General features: G+C 49.1%; 1 protein-coding gene across 1 annotated transcript in view; it reads left to right on the top strand.

Annotated features, from left to right (window-relative positions):
- Positions 1-215: 215 nt before the first annotated feature.
- The window catches only part of cacna1fb (calcium channel, voltage-dependent, L type, alpha 1F subunit), a 28397-nt gene continuing 2028 nt past the window's right edge, over positions 216-26584 (top strand). Inside the window, exons 1-47 of the mRNA XM_028011476.1 lie at positions 216-422; positions 2980-3218; positions 3945-4045; positions 4943-5048; positions 5420-5559; positions 7931-8085; positions 8159-8311; positions 8673-8869; positions 8952-9055; positions 9137-9288; positions 10558-10629; positions 10799-10880; positions 11510-11536; positions 11605-11765; positions 11852-12077; positions 12152-12359; positions 12428-12548; positions 12670-12745; positions 12819-12867; positions 12941-13001; positions 13525-13627; positions 14621-14750; positions 15705-15764; positions 15833-15939; positions 16427-16514; positions 16631-16738; positions 16807-16859; positions 16939-17085; positions 17155-17356; positions 18225-18383; positions 18456-18566; positions 18644-18727; positions 18800-18928; positions 19320-19385; positions 19549-19640; positions 19729-19888; positions 19985-20112; positions 20282-20378; positions 21689-21791; positions 22050-22151; positions 22232-22362; positions 24028-24159; positions 24232-24286; positions 24499-24697; positions 25034-25141; positions 26222-26358; positions 26437-26549. Of these exons, the coding sequence (XP_027867277.1) occupies positions 401-422; positions 2980-3218; positions 3945-4045; positions 4943-5048; positions 5420-5559; positions 7931-8085; positions 8159-8311; positions 8673-8869; positions 8952-9055; positions 9137-9288; positions 10558-10629; positions 10799-10880; positions 11510-11536; positions 11605-11765; positions 11852-12077; positions 12152-12359; positions 12428-12548; positions 12670-12745; positions 12819-12867; positions 12941-13001; positions 13525-13627; positions 14621-14750; positions 15705-15764; positions 15833-15939; positions 16427-16514; positions 16631-16738; positions 16807-16859; positions 16939-17085; positions 17155-17356; positions 18225-18383; positions 18456-18566; positions 18644-18727; positions 18800-18928; positions 19320-19385; positions 19549-19640; positions 19729-19888; positions 19985-20112; positions 20282-20378; positions 21689-21791; positions 22050-22151; positions 22232-22362; positions 24028-24159; positions 24232-24286; positions 24499-24697; positions 25034-25141; positions 26222-26358; positions 26437-26549 (5556 nt within the window). The 5' untranslated portion in view covers positions 216-400. The remainder of the gene's footprint in view (positions 423-2979; positions 3219-3944; positions 4046-4942; positions 5049-5419; positions 5560-7930; positions 8086-8158; positions 8312-8672; positions 8870-8951; positions 9056-9136; positions 9289-10557; positions 10630-10798; positions 10881-11509; positions 11537-11604; positions 11766-11851; positions 12078-12151; positions 12360-12427; positions 12549-12669; positions 12746-12818; positions 12868-12940; positions 13002-13524; positions 13628-14620; positions 14751-15704; positions 15765-15832; positions 15940-16426; positions 16515-16630; positions 16739-16806; positions 16860-16938; positions 17086-17154; positions 17357-18224; positions 18384-18455; positions 18567-18643; positions 18728-18799; positions 18929-19319; positions 19386-19548; positions 19641-19728; positions 19889-19984; positions 20113-20281; positions 20379-21688; positions 21792-22049; positions 22152-22231; positions 22363-24027; positions 24160-24231; positions 24287-24498; positions 24698-25033; positions 25142-26221; positions 26359-26436; positions 26550-26584) is intronic.

Genomic DNA, 26584 nt, shown 5'->3' on the forward strand with positions numbered 1-26584 from the left:
TGCTGTGTCTGTCAGAGGCCAGGCATGGTGGAGGAGGTATCATGCTGTGGGAACTTTTCCTGGGTTCCTCTGGCTCTGGAAGGAAGGCGTCCATCTTCTTCTGATGATGACGACGATCTGACAGATCTTCATCATCATCACCAGATCTTCCTCCTCCTCCTCTTCCTCTTCAGTTGCATCAGAGGTTAAACTTTTATTGGCGCTGTCTCTTTAATTCCCCCCCTCCCCCTCCCTCTCTGAGCCTTTGCCTCTAATCTCCGTTCGGGAGCCGAGCGGAGCGGAGCCGGATTACAGACGCTGCTGCGGCCCGATCCGATCGTCCTGCCAGGACATCACAGGACCGCCGGGTCCAGGAGACGCAGAGGATGATGATGGTCCACCAGTGACGAAGAGCAGCAAGATGTACGAGGAGAACGGCAGAGGTAAGTTCTGGAGAGGACGGGTTCTGGAGGAACAGGTTCTGGAGGGACAGGTTCTGGAGAGACTGGTTCTGGAGGGACGGGTTCTGGAAGAGAGGATGGGTTCTGGAAGAGAAGACTGGTTCTGGAGGGACGGGTTCTGGAAGAGAGGATGGGTTCTGGAGGGACAGGTTCTGGAGAGACTGGTTCTGGAGGGACGGGTTCTGGAAGAGAGGATGGGTTCTGGAAGAGAAGACTGGTTCTGGAGGGACGGGTTCTGGAAGAGAGGATGGGTTCTGGAGGGACAGGTTCTGGAGAGACTGGTTCTGCAGGGGACGGGTTCTGGAAGAGAATACAGGTTCTGGAGGGACAGGTTCTGCAGGGGACGGGTTCTGGAGGGACGGGCTGTGGAAGAGAGGACGGGTTCTGGAGGCGACGGGTTCTGGAAGAGAGGACAGGTTCTGGAGGCGACGGGTTCTGGAAGAGAGGACGGGTTCTGGAGGGACGGGTTCTGACTGCTCAGCCTCTTCGGGTTGCAGAAGTCTGGATCAGACCTGAACTCGGTCCAGTTGCCTTCAGCTCTTCCATCAGAACCAACAGTGGATCCATCAGGGCGTCAGAAGCTCAGGTTCTACTGGACCTGCTGGTGGTTCTGATCCTGTGTCTGCTCTCTATCGGACCGCTCTCGTCAAGAGGCGGTTCTTGGTTGGAGCGGCTCCCCCTAGAGCCTCTAGAAGGAGACGACCGTCTTCTTAACGGTCCAATCTGGAGTCCAGGACCATCTTCTCATTCGGGCTAAGGAGAACCGGTTCAGAACTTGGTTCTGGTTCTAAAGGCTTTGAGTGTTTAGCTCTGGTTCCTCCTAGCATCCTGACGTTTCCTGCTGAGGACCAGGTGGTTCTGGAGGGAGAACTTCCTGGGTCAGACTTGGTTCTGGTTTGGCCTCCTGGAAAAGAACCTCCAGTGGAACCAGACCCGTTAGTACCTGAGCTTCAGAGGATGAAGATGAGCAGAAGGTGCAGCAGCGATGAAGCAGTTCAGTCAGAACCTCAGAGCAGGGTGTAGTACCGGGGTATTGGCCCGGTACTACACCAATACCGGGCCACCACACATGGACCCGTTTGGTCCCGCTCTCTGGATGAAGATGCTCTTCACTCCTCATCTGATGTTGCCATGGAAACAGGTGGGAGCACGTGTGACCGGATCAGCGCCGCAGTAGCAGAGTTAATCCTTCCGTTGTTCTGAGTTAATCGAACCGGGCCTAAAACCCGGTGGACTGCAGAGATTCTGGAGGAGCTTTTGGAAAGATCAGAATCTTTCATCAGGTTGAGGTTCTGGGTATTCAGGTATGTTCAGAGGCTCTGCTGCAGGGTTCTGGTTCTGGTATTGCTGCAGGCCCGGTTATGTTCACTCTGATGTCACCATTTGGGTCATTAATCAGAAACTCCTCAAGCAGCAACTTCTGAGCCTCCGTCACTAAAACATCCTCCAACCGACTTGGAGAATCGGTCGGTTCTGCTGTGGGAACGTCTGGCAGCTCAACAACGGAGGGGGCGGTCCACCGCCAGACTGAAGGTTCCACCGCCAGACTGAAGGTTCCACCGCCAGACTGAAGGTTCTCAGCAGATTCAAGCCTTAAGCTTGAGTTCCTCAGAACTCAGACCTTCAGGGATCCAGCAGGTCCAGATCTTATCCGGTTCTGGTTCTGATGCAGTCTGACAGGACAGAGCGTTTACTTCATGGACAATCTGTTCCTGTTTTCCAGGCTGGCAGTGAACATATCACGTCCATGTTTCTCCACCTGCCTCAGAACAACAGCTGGACGGCAGCAAAGCATTGTGGGAAATTCTGGGAGTGACTCCAGATAGGGTTGAACCTCTTCCAGAGCGATGCTTCACACAGCCTCCGGGGGGCGCCGTGACGGTCCCCATAGGGATAGAACCACAGCCTGAACGTGTGTGTCCTCAGGATTTAACACAGAAATCACGTCCTAGATCCGCCGTGGACACACAGATCTAGGTCACAGCTGTTCCACACACACACACACACACACACATACACACACCTCCTCCCCCTCCCTTGCCGCCTCTTCCTCACCTCCTCTTCTTCCTCCTGCTACCCTCCTGTCTGACCTTGCAGGAGGACAAAGAGGACAGAAGATCTTCTTCGTTCTGCTGTCGGGTCAGAACCAGCAGAACCGACATTCCGCCTCCAGAACCCTAAATGTTCTATGGATCCAGGTCCAGATGCAGGATTCACCTGAAGCTTATCTGGACCAGATCCATGGAGCCTTTGGGTTTCAGAGCCGCTGCTGTCGCTCAGGAACCAGACATCCAGAACCATAGAACCAAACTGGATCAAGAACCAGCTAAGATTCTGGTTCTGAGCCCGGTTCCTGCTGCTGAAACACATCAGAGTCTAGATGGAGAAAAACTCCCAGTCTGAACCCAAACTGGGAACCATTTAGACGTTTAGAAACACCTTCAACCCAAATCGGATTAATCGATTAATCTGGTGGTTAACCAGAGAAACGCTGCAACATTCAGGTTCATCAGCTGCTGGTTCCACTCTGTGTCTGCAGGGAGCGCTCGCAACGGCTACGCCACGACGGAGGATGGAGAGGAGGGGGGCGGAGAGGAGGAGGCGGATGGAGGGGGAGGAAGTGGAGGAGGAAGAGACGAGGAAGAGGAAGCAGAGTGGGACGAGGAGCTGGACGGAGGAGATGAAGGTGGAGTGAGGATGACGAGAACCGACACGCTTCACTCCACCACGAGCTCCACTGGAACGCAGAGAAGAAGAGGACAACACGCCAAGAAACAGGTGAGAACACGCTAACATCAATCTAGAACAGTGGTTCCCAAAGACTTTCTGGACCCGTATGGATTACAATAAAAGGAAAAGGAATCAACTGGTGACATGGTTCAACCAGACAGAAACCTAAACACACATTTAGTTTTCAGATTCCACTGAACTTTATTTCACCCTTCAGGTTGCAACAAAACAAACTACAAACCATCTTTACAGTCAAACACTTTTGTGTAACTGTTTGTTTTTTTCATCCATATTGCTTCCCGCACCCCTTGCAGTGGCACTGCGCCCCCCCTAGAGGGCGCGCCCCACACTTTGGGAACCACCGGTTTAGAACATGCTAACATCAAGAGAAAACATGCCTTCATTTGGAGAAACGATCAAATCTTTCAGCATTATTTCAGTCATTTTCCTGACCAGAACCCCATCCTGTGTTCTGCTGACATTAAGTGGTTCTGGTTCTTCTGACCCGATGATGATGGGATGAAATGAGAACCAAAGATCTGGTGGTCACACTGAAGTCAGCTGTATTTTTATGAACATATGAAACATGTCAACGTTCTGCGTCCCCAGACCTCAGAGGCCATGACAATCGGTTCTTCTACAACATCTGAAGAACCGATCCGTTTTGTTCTGAAAAACCTTCTCATTAGGAGGATGTGCTGGCTCTTCGCTCTGAGCCAGACACATTACCATAGAAACTGATGATGTAAGTGATGATGTCACCTTCCTCCTCAGGTGCAGGGCAGCAACCAGGTCCAGCGGGCCCCCAGAGCGTTGTTCTGTCTGAAGCTCAACAACCCGATCCGACGTGCCGCACTTCACATCGTCGAGTGGAAGTATCCTTCAGCCAATCAGCTACCAGGACATTTCAGGATATTATAAATAACGTGTAACCATGGTTACACCATCCATCCATCCATCCATTTTCTGTTCCCCCTTGTCCCTAACGGGGTCGGGAGGGTTGCTGGTGTCTATCTGCAGCTACGTTCCGGGCGAGAGGCGGGTCACCCTGGACAGGTCGCCAGTCTGTCGCAGGGCATGTGTAACCATGGTTACACATGTTTTATAATTCCAGTTTGGACCTGACATCATTCTGCTTCTGTTAGCATCAGAACCCTCTGGTGTCATCACATGCAAATGGTTCTGGTTCTACAGAAAGATGTTTTCACCCAATTTTCATGCAAATTCTGAGTAAACTTTGAAAATATTGCAAAAAGAGAAAATTGTTTCCATCTCCTGGTCTGGAATGATTTAACTGGGCTAGCATGATTTGGTCAGATGTTGACGTAAACACAGCTGTAAGAAACAGTAAAAAGTTTGCAAGTCAGAATTTATTTAGCAAATGTGATTCCATCTCCCATTAATGAACTTTTCCAGAAAACCCCAAATCCACTTCAAGCGAGCGCAAAAACTTTGAGTTTTGCCGTTTCCATTGACCATTTTTAATGCAATACTTCAAAATGCAAATAAAAACACACTGATGGAAACACAGATATTGTTTTCTGTGGGAGATCTGACCCAGTCATCAGAACCTCCAGGTCCAGTGTCTCCAGAACCATGCTGAGCTGAAATCTACTGGAAGGGAAAGAGAGTGGGCGTGTCTCTGCTCTCTGATTGGACAGAAACCAGGAAGTCTTCCAGCAGCAGGAGACAGAAACAGGTTCTGGTGCCATTAAACCAGGGACCAGGCAGTTCCTCTATTAGTTTCAGAACTTCCTGAACTCGTTTCTCAGACCGTTCGATATCTTTATCCTGTTAGCCATCTTTGCTAACTGCGTAGCTCTGGGAGTTTCCAAACCGTTTCCTGAAGATGACTCCAACTCCACCAACCACGACCTGGTGAGAGAAGGCCTGACCTCCAGAATAAGAGCCTGGGGCTGTGGAGGCAGCGGTGCAGGATAAATGCTGGAGCAGTGGATGATTGACAGATCTGTGATCGGCTCTGAGGACTTTCTGTTCTGCTGCTCCAGCTCTCTCTGCTCTCAGCATCCTCCTCCGTCTCCAGACCGAGCCTGTTGTTCACGCAGTCACTTCCTGTTGGAGTGATGGCTGCGCCTCGCTCTCAGCTGAAATCAGGAGATGTTGTTCATTGGTCTTCCACCCAACGGACTTAAACATGGACTGAGATCATCCAGTCCATGTTCTCCTGCCACCAGAACCGATCATGTGTCCCGCTGTCCGGTTCTGACGGACCTTGTTCTGTGTTTCAGGAACAAGTGGAGTACGTCTTCCTCATAATCTTCACCATAGAAACTTTCCTGAAGATCCTGGCCTACGGTCTGGTGATGCACCCAAGCTCCTACATCCGCAACGGCTGGAACCTGCTGGACTTCGTCATCGTCATTGTTGGGTAGGAACACAGGAGCCTTGGAGGTCTGTGTAGGCCTTTCAATCCTTCTGTGGGCGAGTCCCAGGTTCTGACCCGCTTTATTTAAGTAGTTTATATATCTGAAGTGAAGTGATTCATAGTTTTCAATGATTTTATGAATAAAATCCATCCATCAGCAGCCTGGAGACCCAGACTTTCCTCTCTCCAGCCACTGGGACCAGATCCTCCCAAAGCGTTGGTTCCCAGGCCAGCTGAGGATCGTTGTTCCTTCCTACTGTTAGCTTCTGCTAGTTTTTTTTAGGTGTAGCGGTTTAGCGTTAGCAGAGCTAAGAGATTCTTGTTTAGTGACTTGATAATTATTGGGCCAAACTTTTTCATCAGCTCTACCTCCTACCGCTAAAAGCTACTGTCCATTTTCGTGCAAACGTTATTTCCATTTTGAACAATGGCCGCCCAGGTTGTAACAGAGATTCCATGTCCAGAAGATAAGATAAGATAAGATAAGATAAGATAAATCTTTATTGTCATTGTCACAAGAACAACGAAATTCAAAAGGTGCCATCAGTCGGTGCACATGCCCAAAAACAAAAAATAACTGTCTCACAATTCACACACAATGTAAGAATCAACAAACTGGCAGAAAAAAAACCACTAAATAAGAACAGCCATACAGACCTGAAAGATGATGTCATCCATCATCCATCCATCCATCATCCATCCATCATCCCATCCATCCATCCATCATCCATCCATCCATCCATCATCCATCCATCCATCCATCCATCCATCATCCATCCATCCATCCATCATCCATCCATCCATCCATCCATCCATCATCCATCCATCCATCCATCATCCCATCCATCCATCCATCATCCATCCATCATCGATCCATCCATCATCCATCCATCCATCATCCATCCATCCATCATCCATCCATCATCCATCCATCATCCATCCACCCATCCATCCATCCATCCATCATCCATCCATCCATCATCCATCCATCATCCCATCCATCCATCCATCATCCATCCATCCATCATCCATCCATCCATCATCCATCCATCATCCATCCATCATCCATCCACCCATCCATCCATCCATCCATCCATCCTAACTGAGCTGAAGTGTTTCAGTCTGGAGACACTGAAGTGATGGAGCGGTTGGCTCTGATTCCTGCAGACCTGAAGCTTCATCCTCTGTCCTCACTGCAGGACAGGAGACATGACTGGATGTCCTCAGAGCAGTGATGATGCTGGTGATGATAAAGCCTGTTGTCATGGTAACTCTGCCTGGGGATGCTTTGGTCCACTTCACTGCATCAGAGACAGCAATGGACCCTCTGGAGTTTCCTGCTTCTCTGCAGGATCGGAAGTAAACTGCTGCGCCTGGATGAGGATAAGGTCTCAGTGGATGCCTGATCTGTGGTGGAGAGCTAAAAGGATTTACTGTTTCATCGATGGTCCAGGCCTCATCTATGGTCCTACCAGGACTGAAAGAACCAGAACCAGAACTCAAGCACCTGAAAGGAATCTCCTCTGTGGGTTTAGAGTAGAGCTGCTGCTGCTGCTCTACAGGGTTCCAGCTTCATCTGGACGCCTCCAGCTGGAGGTTTTCCTGGTCCTTCCCAATGGGTGAGGATCCAAAACTCCATGGTGGGACTGGTTATCCTTGTTATCCAGGAAAACGTTGGGATCCTGCAGGGTGAGCCAGAGAGAGAACGTCTGGGTTTCCCTCCTGGACCTATGACTTCCATCACCTTTCTACGCAATTACACTCGACTCTCATCTCATTTAGCAATTAAAGAGGAATGATTAAAGCATTTTATTCCTGGCAAAGATGTAGTCACCTTACTCCCCACAGGGTTAGCATGACATATGTCATGGCTAGATATTAGCAATTGAGTTAAATCAGAGTCAATCTCATTGAACTTCAACAGAGTTTACACCTCCAGAAAACAAACATTTCTCAATTTCTGTTCAGAGGGTCTGGACGGAGCAAAGTGTAGAGAATTCTTGCGTTGTGTGTGAATTGTGAGACAGTTATTTTTTGTTTTTGGGCATGTGCACCGACTGATGGCACCCTTTGAATTTCGTTGTCCTTGTGACAATGACAATAAAGATTTATCTTATGTTATCTAATCTTATCTGAAAGGGGCTGGTTTTTACCAAGTCAGCAGTCGATGGAGGCTCACATGGGTGGGTAGTTTCAGTTTACTCAGTCCTCTGGGATCAGACATGCATCAGAAACCAACGTATTAACTGGATGCAAACCTGAACAGTGAGACATTTGAAGGAAACTTCTGGGGATGCTGACTCCTCCTTCCTAGAAGCCACACCTTCAGAAGTACAACACGTAACTGATGTTTCACTTTTCTTTTTCTGTGCAGGTTATTCAGCGTTGTCCTGGAGACGATGACTCATAAGTCAAGTGGCGAGCAGGCAACCACTCACCACATGCCAGGGAAGCCGGGAGGTCTGGACGTCAAAGCTCTGAGAGCCTTCAGGGTGCTGCGACCCCTCAGGCTGGTCTCTGGAGTCCCCAGTGAGTTTCCTGGACAGTGACCTGACTGGACAATGTGTGTCCAACAATGTCTTCAGTTCTGTGTGTTCTTCAGGTCTGCAGATCGTCCTGAACTCCATCATGAAGGCAATGGTTCCTCTGCTACACATCGCTCTATTGGTTCTCTTCGTCATCATCATCTACGCCATCATTGGCTTGGAACTTTTCATCGGACGAATGCACAGGACCTGCTATTACATCAGGACAGGTGCTGTACACAAATGGACTGGTCACACCTGTAATCACTCACACCCCACAAGGTCCAGAGAGAATCATGAAGATAGTTTCACTCGGTTTGTCTGGGTGATTTTTCCTAAATGTTCAGCTGCTGACAGGATACAGAACAAGACCTTATCTGCAGTTAAAGAAGGGTTTATTTTATTTTCAATGAACAAGCATTCAATCATCAAACACTGACATTTACCGATTTACTGCCATGGAAAATGTTTCTTTATAGTGTTGTCTCGCCAAGGCTGTTACCTCTTTAGGGCGTTGTTTTTTTTGGGTATTGCCTCATCATCTTCTTGTCTCCTCAGTGAGTTTCTTCTACTGATTGTCCTTGTCTCCAGATAACTATGTGGAGGATGAGCCGGTGCCGTGTGCGTTCGCCGGACATGGCCGCCAGTGCACTGTGAACGGCTCTGAGTGTCGGGGCCGGTGGGACGGTCCCAATGGTGGAATCACCAACTTTGATAACTTCTTCTTTGCCATGTTGACGGTGTTTCAGTGCATCACCATGGAGGGATGGACCGATGTGCTGTACTGGGTGAGGACTCACCTCCAGTTGTCCTTCCATACTCAGAGTCGTGTCCACGTCTCCTCATCCTTCTCCTGGTCTCTCTCTGCAGATGAACGACGCCATTGGCTTTGAGCTGCCCTGGGTATATTTCGTCAGTCTAGTGATTTTTGGATCCTTCTTTGTTCTCAATCTGGTTTTGGGAGTCCTCAGCGGGTCAGTTGAACTCCCAGAAGGTTCTGATGGTAGGACCGGACCAGAACTCACCCCTAAATGAATGCCGTTTGAATGTTTCAGGGAGTTCAGTAAGGAAAGGGAGAAGGCCAAAGCCCGGGGAGACTTCCAGAAGCTCCGGGAGAAGCAGCAGATGGAGGAGGATCTGTGTGGATACATGGACTGGATCACTCAGGCGGAGGACATGGATGAACTGGACGAGGACGGAAACCCACGTAAGTCAGACTCTGTAGTGAGTCGGTGTTTTCATCCTTCAGTCCAGCAGTTTGATGTTGAGAGACAGAAATAATCCAGACTCAGCCCAGCACTCCGTACTGACTCAGATTAAGGATTTTCTCTGGATCAAAGGAGAGAGCTGCAGAATCAGGTCATGTGACATGGCTTACCATTGGTCACATGACTGAGCTGAGCATCAGCTGGGTCACAAAGAGATCCAGATCAATCAGAACATCAAGAACACAGCTGAACAGGTCAGATGTACGTTCTGGAGTCTGGTTTCAATATGATGTCCACACAGGGCAACCTTACTGCCGTTCTCAGATCCACTTTGACCTCAGTAGATTATTTATGGATCTCTCCAGAGAGGAGAATGGTGTACGACGGGTCAGACTGGACAGTCAAGAAGCACAAACACTGAAGGTCTCTTTCAAGGTCCACATCCAAAACTGCTGCTTTCTGAGAGGATCAGACTCTGAGGGCTTGTTGGTCTCCTCAACCTTCAGGACACAGGTTCTTATCATGGTTCTGATGAGCAACATGCTCATGCCTAAAACATCTAGACTTCTGCACATCTTCTCTCTGGAACCTTCAGAAACATGTAGCTCTCATTAATGGATGGCGAGAAGGTTCTGGTTGGATCATTCTCCATCCATCTGTCCACCATCTTCCATGAGGGTAACAGGTCCAGGATGGATCTCTTCTCCTGACCTGTAAGGCAGAGCCCGGCTTCCCTGTGGATCAGGAGTCTTCAAGTGCAGTCTTTGACGGCTGGTGTCCTGTACCTGTTAGATCTGTCTGGTCCAACACACCTGACCCAAATGCCTGAATCACCTCCTTAGTATTTGGTCCAGTTCTCCAGAGTCCCCCTAACAACGTCATTATTTGACTTGTGTGTTGAAGCAGAGATGTATCTAAAAGTTGCAGGATTCTGGCCCTAGAGGCCTGGAGTCAAGGGTGCCTGCTGTAGAGGGAACTTATTTCAGCTGCTTGTCATTCCTTCTGGATCATAAATGGAAAGCTTTGCTTCCAGGCTCAACTCCTTCTTCACCATCAAACACCAACACCTTCATGACTGCTGATGGAGCTGTTATGCATCCTCTGCTCCATCCTCCAGAGGTTCCCCATCATCTCCACGATCACGCCATCACATCCTGCCAAAGATCAGGAGGAGCAGAACCTGGAGGAGTAGAACCTGAGAATAAGTGAACTGGTCCAGCTTCTGCAGGGTGGTCTGTAATGACTCTGTCTCTTCCTGTGTGTCTCAGGGCCGTCCCTGGGGGATCTGTCCGATAAAAAGAGGAAGTTTGGCTGGTTCAGTCATTCCAATGACACTCATGGTGAGTCAGTTTCAGATCAAATGGTCCAGAATGTCTCTGACAAGACAATGATCCACAGTAGATGGTGGACACAAAGAGACAGACACACTGATGGAGAACAATAATGCTAATGTCAAAACCTTAATGCTTTCCGTCTCTCTCTGTCTTCCTGTCTGTCTCTGTCTGTTAGCGAGTCTTCCAGCGAGTGAGACAGCTTCAGAGAACACCGAGAACATCGATGAAGAACACACCAACTGCTGCCAAGCCTGCTGGTAACCTTCTTCCATTTTCTCTGGGATTTTTAGAGTTTAATTAAGACTTTGCTATCATTAGTATCTGCTAACTACAATGTTGGTATAGCATCTAGCGTTAGCTTCCATTAAAGGCCATATTTTCCATAGCGCTTTAGCATTTGTGGAACTAATGTTTATAATTAGTGAATTAGAGTTAGCAGATCTGAAACAGCTTTTTCCCACTTGCCATCAGACTGCTGAACTCTTAACTGGACTGCACTCAAAAGCTGGTCTCCACTTCATACCTTGCACATGTACAGAGCTAAATAACTTCTATTTTACTGTCAGTCCTGCACTTTATATTTTATATTTAGATTTATATTCCGGAGTAACCTCATAACATTGGAACCTCAAAACATTGTTCTGACCCGTATGCAACGAAATTTCGTTCTGTATACACCCTGTGCAGGAAAATGACAATAAAGTCAGTCTAAGTCTAAGTCTAAGCTAGATAGTTAGCAGTAGCCACCACTGACCAGAAGCTTATAAAGACATGACATCATCATCTGGATGATGATGATGTCATGTGGCTTTCTTCAACCGCTGATGACCTCATCATCCAGCGCCACCTTCAGGCAGTAGATTGACCTCAGTCTGTTGTGTTCCAGTGCTTCTGTGATGAAGATCAGCTGCTGGTGAGTTTCTGTAGAAGAAAGTCCTATTTTCAGACATTCCAGTTGCTGAAGGGTTCTTTCTGTCTCAGCCAGACGTTGCGTCGCTGGAACCGAGTCTGTCGCAGGAACTGCCGCACCGCTGTCAAATCGGTGACGTTCTATTGGCTGGTTCTCCTGCTGGTCTTTCTGAACACCTCACTCAGCGCCTCCGAACATTACAACCAGCCCGACTGGCTGACTCAAGTCCAGGGTAAGCGCCAGCTTCAGCGCTGCCACCCGGTGGCCTCTCTTTGACAAATGCTGGGCAGTCTTGGTGAGGTCCTTTTTCCTCTGCAGATATCGCCAACAAGGTGCTGCTGTCTCTCTTCACGGTGGAGATGCTGCTGAAGATGTACAGCTTGGGTCTGGCACATTACTTTGTGGCCTTCTTCAACCGCTTTGACTGCTTCGTGGTGTGTGGTGGGATCATCGAGACCATTCTGGTGGAGCTGGAGATCATGCCTCCACTGGGGATCGCTGTGCTGCGCTGCGTCCGCCTGCTGCGCATCTTCAAGGTCACACGGTGAGAGGTCACACCTGGGCCTCCAAGTGGGCCCCAAACTCCTGGTCTCTGATGGTGTCCATGTGTCTCCTCAGCCATTGGACGGCTCTGTCCAACCTGGTGGCCTCCCTGCTGAACTCCATGAAGTCCATTGCCTCCCTGCTGCTGCTCCTCTTCCTCTTTCTCATCATTTTCGCTCTGCTCGGCATGCAGCTGTTCGGAGGAAAGTTTAACTTCGATGAGACACAGACCAAGCGGAGCACTTTTGATGCCTTCCCGCAGGCGCTGCTCACCTGCTTCCAGGTATCACGGCAACAACAGGTGATGTCACCCGCTGAGAGGGCGTGTCCCTGATGATTACTGTGTGTCAGATCCTGACAGGTGAGGACTGGAATGTGGTCATGTACGATGGCATCATGGCGTACGGCGGCCCGGTGTTCCCAGGCATGATCGTCTGCATTTATTTTGTCATCCTCTTCATCTGTGGCAACTGTATCCATGGCAACGAACCAATACATGGTCAATCAAACGCTTTATTATTGGAGAGCTCTGCTCATCTGACTCCATCCATCCATCAGAACTCCCCAAACATCTTCTCCTTACCGACCATCAGACATCCTGCTGAACGTCTTCTTGGCCATTGCTGTCGACAATCTGGCTGGAGGCGATGGGGATGACAAGAAGAAAGAGTGAGTGATGGAGAAGCAGATGGGAAACCTGGATTTTATTTCGCCTGATGGTTTCCTGTTTTCTCTTCTGCAGAAAGAAGACTGAGGGTGAGGGAGAGGAGGAGGCCGAAGGAGAAGTGAAGGTAAGCAGATCTCCAGGGTTACCAGGTCTCTGACGTGTCCTCGGTTTATTCTAACGTTTGTTTGTCTCTTCAGGTGGACATCGATGAAGATACAGAGTATGAGGAGGAAGAGGAGCTTCCTGAAGGAGAAGACGGTCTGTTCTCACAGTAACGTTCTGACTAATTGATCCGTTGACCATCGAACCAACCAGGAACCAGAACTGCTCTCTGCAGCCATGTTAGGACAACATCTGACTCTCCAGAGCAGAATCTCTGCTTCAGTCTTCGGTCCAGTCGATTTTTCCAAATTAAAACCCAAAACTGTTTTAGTAAAAGACAGTGAGGATCTGTTAAATGAACCGGAACCAGAATCCCCTGGTCCTGCATGTTCTCTGGAGGCACGATTGGTTTGTTCAAATGGACAAATATTTCATAACAGTCCAGAAATTGACTCTGGGAACTGGTGAGTGGTTCCAGGGACAAGGACTTCTGGAGGTTCAGGGTTAGATGTTGGGTCACCAAACAGACGTTGAACCATCGGTCCAGCCCAGTTCTAAAAGCAGACCAGAACCCCCAGAGTCCAGGCCCATTATCATCTTGGTCAGACAGACCTTGTAGCTCCAGGTCAGTAGGATGAGCTCTTCATCCAAACAGATGTTTCCTCTCTCTTCTCCTCAGACGGAGGCGTCCAGCTGAAGATGGCTGACCTTGCTCCTCCTAAAGAGAAAGTTCTTCCCATCCCAGAGGGCAGCGCCTTCTTCTGTCTCAGCAAAACAAACCCGTGAGTGTGTGAGCACCTCAGCATTCACAGACCTTCACACACGCTAAAAAATATTTCAGCCACCTTCATTGTGTCAACTAACTTCTATTCTCAAAGCCTAAGGAATGCTGCAATTTTTAGATTTTTAACTCAACAACTTAAATGTATGAGTTTCTGAAAGATAAAGTTGCAGTAAATAAGCAAGTAAACCTTAATTTACTCTTAGAGTTGAGTGAACTAAGGTTTTTCCACCTCATAGACCCGGTTCTGTTAGAACCAGAACGCCATCATCTGCTCCACCTCCAGCTGCTGTGGTTCTGACCCAAACCAACCTGTTCCCCTCCTGGCCTGTGGGGGCGCTGCACCAAGAACCACTGAAGGAAACGACACAAAAACCTCTGAAGACACTGAGAGCAACTTCCTTCTTCACCAGATGGAAACAAGATGGAGGATTTTAGTGTTGGAGGATTTCTCTTTAGTCTTTGGCTGAAGACCAGGGGCCATTTCTGCTGCTAGCGCTAGGCTAACATGTTAGCTTTGGTTGGATTTACCCAGAATGCATTGCACTGTAGTCCACTTCCTGCTTTTGGAGCGGTCTCTGGTCTGCTAGGCGTTCACATTCAAACCAAAGCCAGACCGAGGTCTGGACGACCAGAGGTCACTTTTTTGGTGCATCAGAGTTTGACCTTAGATTGAAGTGACTGATTGGGCCTGGTGGGTCACAGATCCACCCAGTTCAGAGACCCAAATCCCACCTTCCAGGGTCAGGGAATCATGATCTCAGAGTCCATGAAGTTCCTTAAAAAAAGAAAAACCAACTGACTCATTAAGCACCATCAGTGTTGTGGTTCTGTGGGTCGGTTCTTCCAGAACCCCCAGAAAGTTCTACTTGTGCTGAAACTTTCATTTTTGTTTATGTGGATCTGATCCGTACAGACGCCAGAATCCAGAGACCAGCTGGTTCTGGTTCCACATGAAGACCTGACTCTTCTGTCTCTGTCTTTCTGTTCGCAGGATCCGTGTCGCCTGCCACACGCTCATCCATCACCACATCTTCACCAACCTCATCCTCGTCTTCATCATCCTCAGCAGCTGCTCATTGGCTGCTGAGGATCCAATCAGAGCGCACTCCTTCAGGAACAACGTGAGTCCCACAGCCTCCTCACTAACACCCAACTCTGTGATGTCACAGGTGATGTCATCAGAACGCCTCTGGGTTGGCATCGGGAGGGGCGGGGCTTCAGAAGGTTTCAGGGTAGGTCCGGGTCAGTGATTAACCGGGTCAACGAGGCAGAAATAAGAGAAAAGAGAGAAAAATTACCTTACACACACACACACACACACACACACAGTCTCTGCTTCTAACTCTGCTTGTCTCTGAACTCAGACTTCTTGAGGTTCTGTTTCTGATTTGTGAGCCATTTTACTGGAACCAAATTTCCCTCCAGTAAATCTGATCTGTTCCACTGTGTGGAAATAAATCTGATAGTTTTCAAACCATCTGCAGTTTGAACGTCGCACTTTATCCAACCTTTACGTCAAAAAAAGGGAGAATCCAGACGGTGAATCTAAACATCGTCTGAAAATGACAGTAATGAAGTGACGAAAGGCGGTCTGAGTCAGTGAACGCATCACACCTAACCTCATCATTCCTGGTCCGACTCCAAACAGAACCGGGTCAGAAGCTGCAGTCAGTGCTCCACTAAAAGCCGTTGCTGTTAGCGTTCTTCCTTTGTCTGCTGACCATCTGGTAACCGGGGCATCGCTCTCAGCAACTTTACAATCCATCCAGACGGCGGCCATCTTTGCTAAAATGGGGTCATAAACCGTTCACACAGAAATCTGTCGGGTTTAATTAGTAGCAGAAGCAAACCAAGACCACCTGAGTGAACACAGATTTCAAAAATACCCAAAACATGCTGAAGAAATAATTATTTAATAAGAATCCCAGGACAGAACCCTGAGGTACACCATGAGGACTGATGTTCCACACTGCTGGTCCACACCTGAGGCCTCAGCTCACCTGCAGCAGATTTGAACAGGAATGTGACCATGACTGTACTTCCTGTCTGAGTCTGAACTTCCTGTGTGTCTGTAGATTCTGGGTTACGCTGACTACGCCTTCACCTCCATCTTCACCGTGGAGATTCTGCTGAAGGTAAACATCCGTCGGCAGGAAGTCTTGGCCCAGAGCTTCCCCTGTGACTTCCTGTCTGTTTCTCTCAGATGACGGTCCATGGCGCGTTCCTCCACCAGGGATCCTTCTGCAGGAACTGGTTCAACCTGCTGGACCTCCTGGTCGTCAGCGTCTCACTCGTCTCCTTCTTCCTGCAGTCAGTATTTAAACCTTAACTTCCTCTAACCAAGGGCACATGTAGCAAGACTCTGGCTTGATCTCCTCCAGAAACATCTTTCTAGATGCTTTCGTGCCTCCAGGGAAACGTACCTCGCCGCTCAGCTCTTTACCTTCCACTGCAGAGGAGACCTCCGTCTCCATGGACTCCTGCTGTGAACGTCGGCCATGCTGACCACCATCGCCTGTTGATACTCTGGTCCAGAGTCATCCTGCATGTTTTAGTTCTCTCCCTGGGTTAGACTTACCAACAATCCCATTGGCTGAACTTTGCTGCCTTCTAGTGGTCAGAGTTATGCCCAAGTTAGCTTTAGAAAATCGTCTTTCTTTAGAATCACTTTCAAGCAGAAGCATGTCATTTTTACAGAAGTGTAAATAAATTCAGACAGTAAGAAAGCACCGGCTCTCCAAGATCTTCTCCTGTCTGGTCCCATCAGAAGTTTTCTGGTTCCTCTGTGTGTCTGCAGCTCCAGCGCCATCTCTGTGGTGAAGATCCTTCGAGTCCTCCGGGTGCTGCGACCTCTCAGAGCCATCAACAGGGCCAAAGGACTGAAGGTAACGGTCCTCTGATGGTGAGGATGTGAGGGTTGGGGCTGGGTCGGGTCTCAGAGGAGGTTCTGGCCTGGTTCTGGTCGTCCAGGTGTCAAGTCTCTCTGCTGTGTGTGTTGCAGCATGTGGTCCAGTGTGTGTTTGTGGCCATCCGGACCATCGGGAACATCATGATCGTCACCACGCTGCTGCAGTTCATGTTCGCCTGCATCGGCGTCCAGCTCTTCAAGGTTCCTCTCCGCCGTTCACCCGGCCCGGGCCTGGCGCTGCCACCGCCTCACTCTGCTTCTGCTTTCAGGGGAAGTTCTACCGCTGCACCGACGAGGCCAAGAGCACTCCGGAACAGTGCAAGTGAGTCAGAGAGGCGGTTCTGGTCCTGTTCTGGTCCGGCTCTGGTTCCGCTCAGGCTGAACCAGGTGTGTGTCTGCAGAGGAACCTTCGTCGTCTACAAGGACGGAGACGTGAGCCACCCCATGGTCAGGGAGCGCATCTGGCTGAACAGTGACTTCAACTTCGACAACGTCCTGATGGGGATGATGGCGCTCTTCACCGTGTCCACCTTCGAGGGCTGGCCCGCGTCAGTATCCCACCTTCATCAGCTCATCTCCCTCAGCTGGGTCTGAGCGTTTGTCTCTTGGTTCTCCAGACTCCTCTACAAAGCCATCGACGCCAACGGAGAGAACTCGGGTCCGATCTACAACTACAGGGTGGAGATCTCCATCTTCTTCATCGTCTACATCATCATCATCGCCTTCTTCATGATGAACATCTTCGTGGGTTTTGTCATCATCACCTTCAGAGAGCAAGGAGAGCAGGAGTACAAGAACTGTGAGCTGGACAAGAACCAGGTAAGACCCAGTCCTATTGGACCAGAACCTCAGCAAAAGTCCAAATCGGTCTGAGGACAAAATGTCTACATGAGACGTTGTCCATCCAAACCTCCAGAAAAATATTCACTCTGGCTGATGGAGGACATTAGGCTACGAAGAGCTCCAAGAGTCCAACAAAACCGGGTCGTCTTTGTCCCGGTTCTGGTTTCTAAGTCCTAAACCCAGCAGCAGTACCCTCCTCTTCCTCAGTCAGGCCTCAGGAATTCTCCCTGATGTTCCTCCACTTTTCTTTGATAGTTTCTAAACCCAGGGAAAAAAAATCACATTTTAGCAAAAGATCATCATCAAGCATCGCGATCTGCTGGGTCAGCGAAACCCGAAGGTTCCCAAACCTGGGCGGTCAGTGGACGTCTGTCTCCAGTCTGTGGGTTTATCTCCGCATAGCGAAAGTTTTGTTTCTGCTTCAGATCAGGACTGAAACTACAGAATGAGTCTCCTGATTGTTGCTGGAGTCTGAATCGCTGGGACTGTCCACCATGTTGGACAGAGCTCCTCCCACAGCTGGTCCCGGTTCTGTATGATTGGCTTGATTTGGTTCTGGATCTGTTGGTCTTGTGAAGTCCACTCAGAACATTGTCTGGTGCACCTGGTGGAGCAGAAGTAAACCCAGAGAAAACCCGATTCAGACCCAAGCAGTTCAGTTCTGTCGGCTTCTTGAAATGTCTGAAATAATTCAAGACAGAAAATTAAACGTCTTTGCTGTTTTTGTTTGGTGGTTCTGCTGGAACAGTTCCTGTCCTCGGTCCAATCGTTGGGCTGCAGGACGCTCTGTCCCATGTCTGTCCCATGTCTCCTGCCTCATCTCTGCTGTCTGCCTCTGTCTCAGCGTCAGTGCGTGGAGTACGCCCTGAAGGCTCAGCCTCTGAAACTCTACATCCCAAAGAACCCGGTTCAGTACAAGTTCTGGTCCATCATCAATTCCACGGGGTTTGAGTACGTCATGTTCGTCCTGATTCTGCTCAACACCGTCACACTGGCCGTGCAGGTCGGTACTGGTCCAGTTAGTCAAAGCCGATCCAGTCGGACCAAAGCGAGCTGAGTGTTGTCTCTGCTGCAGCACTACGAGCAGTCCAAGACCTTCAGCTACGTCATGGACATCCTCAACATGGTCTTCACCGGACTCTTCACCGCAGAGATGCTGCTGAAGCTGCTGGCCCTGCGGCTCCGGGTGCAGAACCGAATGCAGACGGACGATCGGTCGATCCGCATCCTGCACAGCGTCTCATGTCTTCCTTGTCCTTGCAGCACTACTTTGTGGACGCCTGGAACTCCTTCGACGCTCTAATCGTGGTCGGCAGCGTGGTGGACATCGTGGTGACAGAGTTCAGCGTGAGCAACAGATCACAGTGAAATGATCACGTCTCAAGTTTAAAAGGACTTAATGAATGTTTCTGTTTTCAGAGCGGCGAGGACAGCTCCAGGGTGTCCATCACCTTCTTCCGCCTGTTCCGAGTGATGCGACTGGTCAAGCTCCTGAATAAAGGGGAGGGGATTCGCACGCTGCTGTGGACATTCATCAAATCACTGCAGGTTAGAGGGGCGGGGTTAGCAGGGGTTAGGGTTAGCAGGGGCGGGGTTAGTAGGAGCGGGGTAAGCAGGGGCGGGGCTAGCAGGGGCGGGGTAAGCAGGGGTTAGGGTTAGGGGCTAGCAGGGGCAGGGTTAGTAGGAGCGGGGCTAGCAGGAGCGGTGTTAACCAGAGAGCAGGAAGTAAACGAAGGAAGTTGGCAAAATGTCTTAAATACCTGAAAATCGTGAATTAAGTGGATCAGAAGGTGGACAGTCTCCAGAAAATCACTGAGCTCAATAATCATAAACAAACAAACCTTCAGGTTGCTGGTGAGCCATCAGTCGGGTTGTCGGGTTGAAGCCTGGCTCCTGGGCGCCGCGTCAGGCTGAGACTCTCCCCGTCCTCTCCCTGCAGGCGCTGCCGTATGTCGCTCTGCTCATTGCCATGATCTTCTTCATCTACGCTGTCATCGGCATGCAGGTGAGTTCACACACAGGTGAGGCTGTAGGGGGTACTGTTCGAAGTCCAGACACCAGAGCTGATGAGGTTTTGGAAGGTTTTGCATGTCCCCCAGAACCTGAACGCAGTAGGACTAGGTTCTGACTGTCTTCGGGTTAACTGTTCCGTCTGCTGTATCTGGCAGACGTTCGGGAAGATCGCGATGCAGGACTACACTCAGATCAACAGAAACAACAACTTCCAGACGTTTCCTCAGGCTGTCCTGCTCCTCTTCAGGTCAGAGGCTTCTCCTCTCCTTCTGGATGCTCAGCGCCCGGTCTCTGCTGGTTTACCTGTGTGTGTGTGTGTGTGTGGGTGTGAACAGGTGTGCCACAGGTGAAGCGTGGCAGGAGATCATGCTGGCCAGCCTTCCAGGGAAACGCTGCGATCCGGAGTCGGACTACGAACCAGGAGAGGAGTTCAGCTGCGGAAGCAACTTCGCCATTGTTTACTTCATCAGCTTCTTCATGCTGTGTGCTTTCCTGGTGGGAACCTGAACATTCCCAGGATGTTCCCATAACGTTCCCAGAACATTCCTCCATTTGGATCAGAACCTGACCGAACTTCTTTCTCTCACTTAGATCATCAACCTGTTTGTTGCCGTCATCATGGACAACTTCGACTATCTGACGCGTGATTGGTCCATCCTGGGGCCGCATCATCTGGATGAATTCAAAAGGATCTGGTCAGAGTACGATCCAGAGGCCAAGTAGGTTCTGCAGAGGTTCTGCTTCCTGTCAGTAGTCCAGTTGTTCTGTGAGCTCAGTTTATGATGAGGTTCTTCAGATTACGTAGATCTGAGATGTTCCTGACGTCTGCTGCTGCCATTTGGAGCAGAAACCGGAATCACCAGTCTGTGGAACGTTTTGTTTCCTCAGAGGTCGGATCAAACATCTGGATGTGGTGGCGCTGCTCCGGAGGATCCAGCCTCCTCTGGGGTTCGGCAAGCTCTGTCCGCACAGGGTGGCCTGTAAGGTAAGCAGGACTAACCCGACTCCAGTTCGGTTGGAGAAGTGTGAAGCGCTACACTGGCCTTGGTCGGTTTTGTTCTCTGCCAGTTCTGTTCTCGGCCGGTTCTGGTTCTTGGTTCCTACTGATGCTCGGCAGAAGTTCCAATATTTCTCTGAAACAGAACTCTAATCAGCTAATCGGTAGTTAGTGTCGGATTGTTAGGGTTTGTCCTTCAGAATAGAATAGAATAGAATAGAATAGAATAGAATAGAATAGAATAGAATAGAATAGAAGTACTTTATTCATCCCAGCAGGGAAATTACTTCGCAGTTACACCATAGAGACAAGACAAGAGACAAGACACAATAACAACGCCCGGGTGTTGAGTCTGGAGTTTGGCTGCGGCAGCGCTGATGACGTCACAGGCCACCGCTGCATCAGCTGATGGGGGAATGTAAACAGCGATCAAAATGGCGGATGTAAACTCCCTCGGTAAATAACACGGCCGCATTCCCACAGCCAGAAGTTCAATGTCCGGGCTACAAATCTGTTCCTTCACGTTAACATGGCCGGGATTACACCACCTCTCACTCACATAAAGTGCAATCCCACCGCCCTTCTTCTTCCGACTCTTGGAAAAGTCCCTGTCCCCCCGCACCAAGGAAAATCCAGGGACCTCCACGCTGTATTCCGGAATAAGCGAGTGCAGCCAGGTTTCCGTGAAGCAGAAGATACTGCACTCCCAGTACTCCTTCTGGGTCCTAACCAGCGCCGTGATTTCGTCTGTCTTATTCCCCAAAGACCTCACGTTCCCCACAATAATCGCCGGTAACACTGGCCTGCGCCGTCTCCTCTTCTCCCTCCGTTTAACTCCAGACCTGCAGCCCCGTCGTCTCCTCCGTAACCCCTCCGGAACCACAGGCCCGTCTCCGGGCAGCAGCAGAGGCCCACACAGCGCAATCAGCCGTTCACACGAGCAAACAATGCCGCTACTCCGCTCGGTGAGGTTCTCCGCCACCAAGAGTATAAAAAGTAGCAGAAGAACGTGGAGAACATCAACAGAACCACATCCAGCCATTGTGGAAAGCTTAACTGATGATCCATGGGTTCTTTAAGCACGGATCCTTAATCGGTTACAGCAAATATACACAGACAAACACACACGACGGGAGCTGCGTCTGCAGGCAGCCAGCTGCGCCGGCGCCATCTTGACGAAAACCTTAAACGTAAACATAACTTAAACGTAAAGGAGTCAGAGTTTCTGCAGGAGTGTTTTGGTTCTGTCTGTTACCCCCTGAACAGAACCTGAGTCGTCCTTTCCCTCTGCACCGCAGCGCCTGGTGGCCATGAACATGCCTCTGAACGCTGACGGCATGGTGACCTTCAACGCCACACTATTCGCTCTGGTTCGCACCGCGCTCAAGATCAAAACCGAAGGTATGTGACAACCTTCAGGTGGAGGATGACTCAGCTTAAACTTCTTTTTCATGGTTTGTATTAGAAAATAAAGACGTGTTAGCTTTGCTAAATTAGCCAGACGAGGAACATAAATCACAGTATCATCTGCATATGAAGTGACTTTTCAGCTGCGCTTCTGTCTTTAATCTGTTTAACATCAACTCCACCAACACTGAGATGGTTCAGGTATGAACTTCTAACCTGTCTTTGGCTCCGCCCCCTGGGTGCTGCGGACAGGTAGCCCTGAGCAGGAGAATGAGGAGCTGAGGGCGATCATCAAGAAAATCTGGAAGCGGATGAAGCCGAAGCTGCTGGATGAGGTCATCCCGCCACATGAAGGTAGAGCGACTGGCCTGCAGGGACAAGCCGGGTCTCCGTCCGCCGGTCTGCAGACTCAACCTCTCTCTCTCCATCTGCAGAGGAGGAAGTCACCGTCGGGAAGTTTTATGCAACTTTCCTCATTCAGGATTATTTCAGGAAGTTCAGGAAGAGGAAGGAGAAAGGAAACGTGACGGGAGAGTCTGACTCTACGAATCCATCTGCTGTTCAGGTTAGCTGTCTTTCTCCATGTTGTCCCAGAAACTCAGAGCTTTTCAAAAGCTTTTTAAACGTTTAGCTGCCACCTAGTGGTCAAATGTGACTACTGCAGCAGAATGCATAAACATATGTGAGAGTAATGAGTAATAATGTTATGTTGTTTTCAGCTCTCCACTTCGAGTCTACGGATCCCCTTAGGGGACATGCATTTTCTTTTGCATTCCCTCGCAGTAATGTCCAGGGGTCTCATGTCTAAAGCGCCGTACGCACAGAAAATGTGCGTACAGCGCCATATTTAACGTACAAGTCGGCATGTATAAAAATGAACTTTGCGTCAAAGTTTACATAAATATATGCGCACTTTTTCCCTGGCGTGAAAATGTGCGGCAAACTTTTCTGTGAACAATAATAAACTACAAAGAGTCAAAACTCACCTAAATCCACTGAAATCTGACGGCATTCAGTTACTTAGACCAGGAAGCATCAAACCAGATGGGTTTCATGATTTTAATATTTTAGTGTTTAAATGATGAAACTGAACCACATTTATCCTCAGACAACCTAACACACACACACACACACACACACACACACACACACAGAATAAAGAAAAGAGAAATAAAGGATGTGAAAACCTCAATGTAAATAATCATGTTGCTCAGTTTGTGTCTCATAAAGATGAAACTCATCGTCTGAATGCATCTATTTATTCTCATTAGAGAGAAACCAGGGCTGATCAAACAGTTTGATTATTGAAGGTGATCAGGTGTGGAGACAATCCCAGGTATATCAGTAGCTGCATCAAGGTGAGCTGCTACCTGAGGAGCTTTGGCTCTGATGGAGAACATGGAGCCATTGATCAGAGATCAGATTGATCTGCTGGTTTCTGATCGTTTAGATTCATCCAGACTGATCATCCTGGAGCTCTGAGCAGAACTTAAAGCAGGTACCGGTACCGGTCCAGCTGCAGCCGTCCTCCAGTGGAGCCAGAAATCATCTGGACTAGGGTTAGGGGTTAGGGTTAGGGTAGGGTAGGGTAGGGTAGGGTAACTTCTGCTCCTGATTCCTGGATTCAGAAGAAACGTTGAAATCCCGGCTGAACGCTCTGCTGCTCTGAGATCTTTAGGATTCATTTGGAGTTTGTTTCTTTAAAATGTATTAGTTTGATTTTTGTGAGGTGACCTTTGTGCCCTGAAAGCAACTTAGAAATAAAAGATAGAATTATTATTATTATAAATACTTATTCTGCTTCGAACAGGACGTTGCCATGGTTACTGCTTCACTTTGCGGCAGACTTCCGGGTATTTATACCAATTTACATTAAGATGTATTTATGGAGGCGACAGGCGGCGCAGCAGCTGCTCTGCTTCCTGTAAATCAGGATGAATAAAGGAAAGGTGCGCAGGCTTCATACATCGGAATTTGTTTGTGCGCCGAACTTTTCTAAATTTGTCCTACGCCAAGTTTTAGTGTGAAAACTGCGCAGTGTTTTGTACATGAGGCCCCTGAAGTGGGGAAAAGAGCATCTGTGGAAAAAAGCTGAAACATTTTATGCTTATCGTCTCATTACGTTCTCTTCAGTTCCCAGTCATGTTCTGATGCTGAAACTGTTTCCCACCACTCGGATCAGATGTCTCACCGCCTGAGGCAGAAAGTGATTTCTCTGTGTTCGCTGCAGCTGTGTAAGGCGGGTCTGAAGACGCTGCAGGATCTGGGTCCAGAGATGCGTCTGGCTCTGAACGAAGACCTGGAGGACGAGGAGGAGGCGCTGATGGACGGCGACGATCTGGAGAAGAACGCTGCCTACAAGGTGCCGACCCGCCCACGGTCCACCGCCGGCAGTCTGACCAGCCGCCTCAAACTTTCTGTTCTCTGTCTGCAGGCCGAGAACGGATTTGGACCAGAGACTCGACGAGGCTCCATGCTGACACCTACTGGTAAAATGCAGCTGAGCCTTCCTTCGCTCCTTCCATCATCATCCTCACTTATTGAACCTCAGATTCTTAAAATCAGACCATCAATGACCTTTAACCTCAAAAAAGGAAATGATCAAATACTTGCTACCAGCTTCAATCTGAGCATGAACAGCAGGGGGCAGTAGAGCGTCGTTTCAACCAGAACTGACAGTGGGCGGGGCTTCTCTCTGCAGGCGATGGCGGCGTCTCAAACGGCGGTCTCATCCACCGAGTCGGGTCGCTCAGCATGATGGCAAATGGAAACGAACATGACGAGCATCTTCGTCGTGGAGACAGCGTGAGGTCATCAGTGAGTCATCTTCGCCGGCCGTCCGTGCAGAACAGCCTGACAGACTCCGCCCACAAGAGACCGTCGTACTACAAATATGGACGGTGTGTCATTTCATTTCCCCCACAGAGAAATGAAGTCAGGCCACCCAAATATCTTCAGAGTCCAAGGAAAGGTCTCCAGTTGCAGTCAGTCTTGCAACGTCTCTGACTGAAGACTGCTGCTGGACAGTTTCATGCTAACATGCTAACAGCTTAACGTTTAGGCAGCAAAGATCATATTCCACAGTAATATGTCCTGATGACATCATCAGCTGTTAGCAGCTCTGCTAAGCTGCCTCCTTTGCTTTTGCTGCTCCTCTTTATATCTCGTAAAAGTAAAACTTAAAACATTTTAGCTTTTCAGGGTCTGAAATCTGATTTTCATCTGTTGGTCTGCAGGAGAGACTCCAGGGACAGATCCTGGAGGAACGGAGACGTGGATGTCTACGGAGAGCAGGGTTATCACAGCCGAGAGGAGGACAATGAGAGCATCAGCTCCAGAGACAGGTAGGCAACGCACAGGAAGTGCTTCCAGTAGCTTAGCAACGTGCAGGAAGTGCTTCCAGTAGCTCACTAACATGCGGGTGAGCTGTGCTAACCCTGAAGCTAAAGTGCTTCCAACATGGTATGAAGCAGAAGCTAGTGCTAAAGTGAAAATATGCTGCCCTCATGTTGTGTTGCTCTTACAAAGCTAAACAGCTAGCTAGCACCTGAGTTTAAAATAATCCAGTCCTTGATAGTTTTCTTGTTTTCAACTCTTTTGTGGTTTGTTTTGTAAAACTGTAACAAAGCTCAAAATTATATATCAACCACAGACAAAATACAGAAAATAACTAGAATACAGCAAACTGATGGCTCCCAGTTATTACTAACGAGCTAACGATGTAGCTTTGTATTTTGGTTGGAAAACATGGAACTATGTCTTATATAATATTACACAATACTGAAATAATAATTAATCAAATGAACTTACAGACTAATAGTATCCAAGGGACAAACGTGTCTGAAGGACAGTCTATCACACCATGCGGACAGCCGGACGACTTCTGCTCGACTTCCAAATTAAATACGTCAACAACGTCCACTAGGTGTCAGTAAGGCTCTACAGTTTCACTTACAATTTACCATCTTTAAACTAAGCGAAACATAATAATGGAGTCAGCACAGAAATATAAACATGATATTTAGCGGAGGCTAATGCTATAGCCTATAACAACATGGCATTTAGCAGCAGCTAATGCTAAATGCATTATCAACATATTTGTGGAATGCTAACATGCTAATTTCAACCATTTTGACAACTTTATTCTACTAAACGTTTACAGAACAGCCAAGTAAATTAGCGCTTTGGAAAAGTTATTTCAGGGTAAGCTAAGTGCGCTAAATGTGTTCAATATTAGCAAAAGTAACAAGCAAAGAATTAGCTCTGCTTCTAGCGCATTAGCAGATTAGTGGAGGAGCACCTACAGCTGCCATCAGGTGTGTGGGCGGAGCTTGACCAGGACCGGTCCAGGTCCCGCCTCCACCCTGCAGGGGAACGGTGGCAACTGATAGGCTGGATTATTTATCATCTGACTGTGTTGTCAGACATTACCCCGACGACTCGTCGCTGTACAGAGACCACCGCGATAGCCACGCCCCCTACAGCAACGGTAGCTATGGCGACAGTTACAGTGAGGGCAGGAGGACGACTCGCAGACGCTTACTTCCTGCCACTCCCACAGGTGACAGACTGTCTCACAGCTGACATCATGGGTGTGACATCACAGCCAGCTGAGCGGTGCGTTTGTTTTGCTCACCAGGCCGGAAACCGTCCTTCAATATCCAGTGTCTGAGGCGGCAGGGCAGCAGCGACGACCTGCCAATTCCCGGGACGTATCACCCGACATCACCGCCGCGCCGCGCGCGACCTCAGGTGACCGCGGACAGCCGCTCCAGACACTCACCCAC

Source organism: Xiphophorus couchianus, chromosome 24 (genome assembly GCF_001444195.1).
Source record: "Xiphophorus couchianus chromosome 24, X_couchianus-1.0, whole genome shotgun sequence".
Classification (NCBI taxonomy): Eukaryota; Metazoa; Chordata; class Actinopteri; order Cyprinodontiformes; family Poeciliidae; genus Xiphophorus; species Xiphophorus couchianus.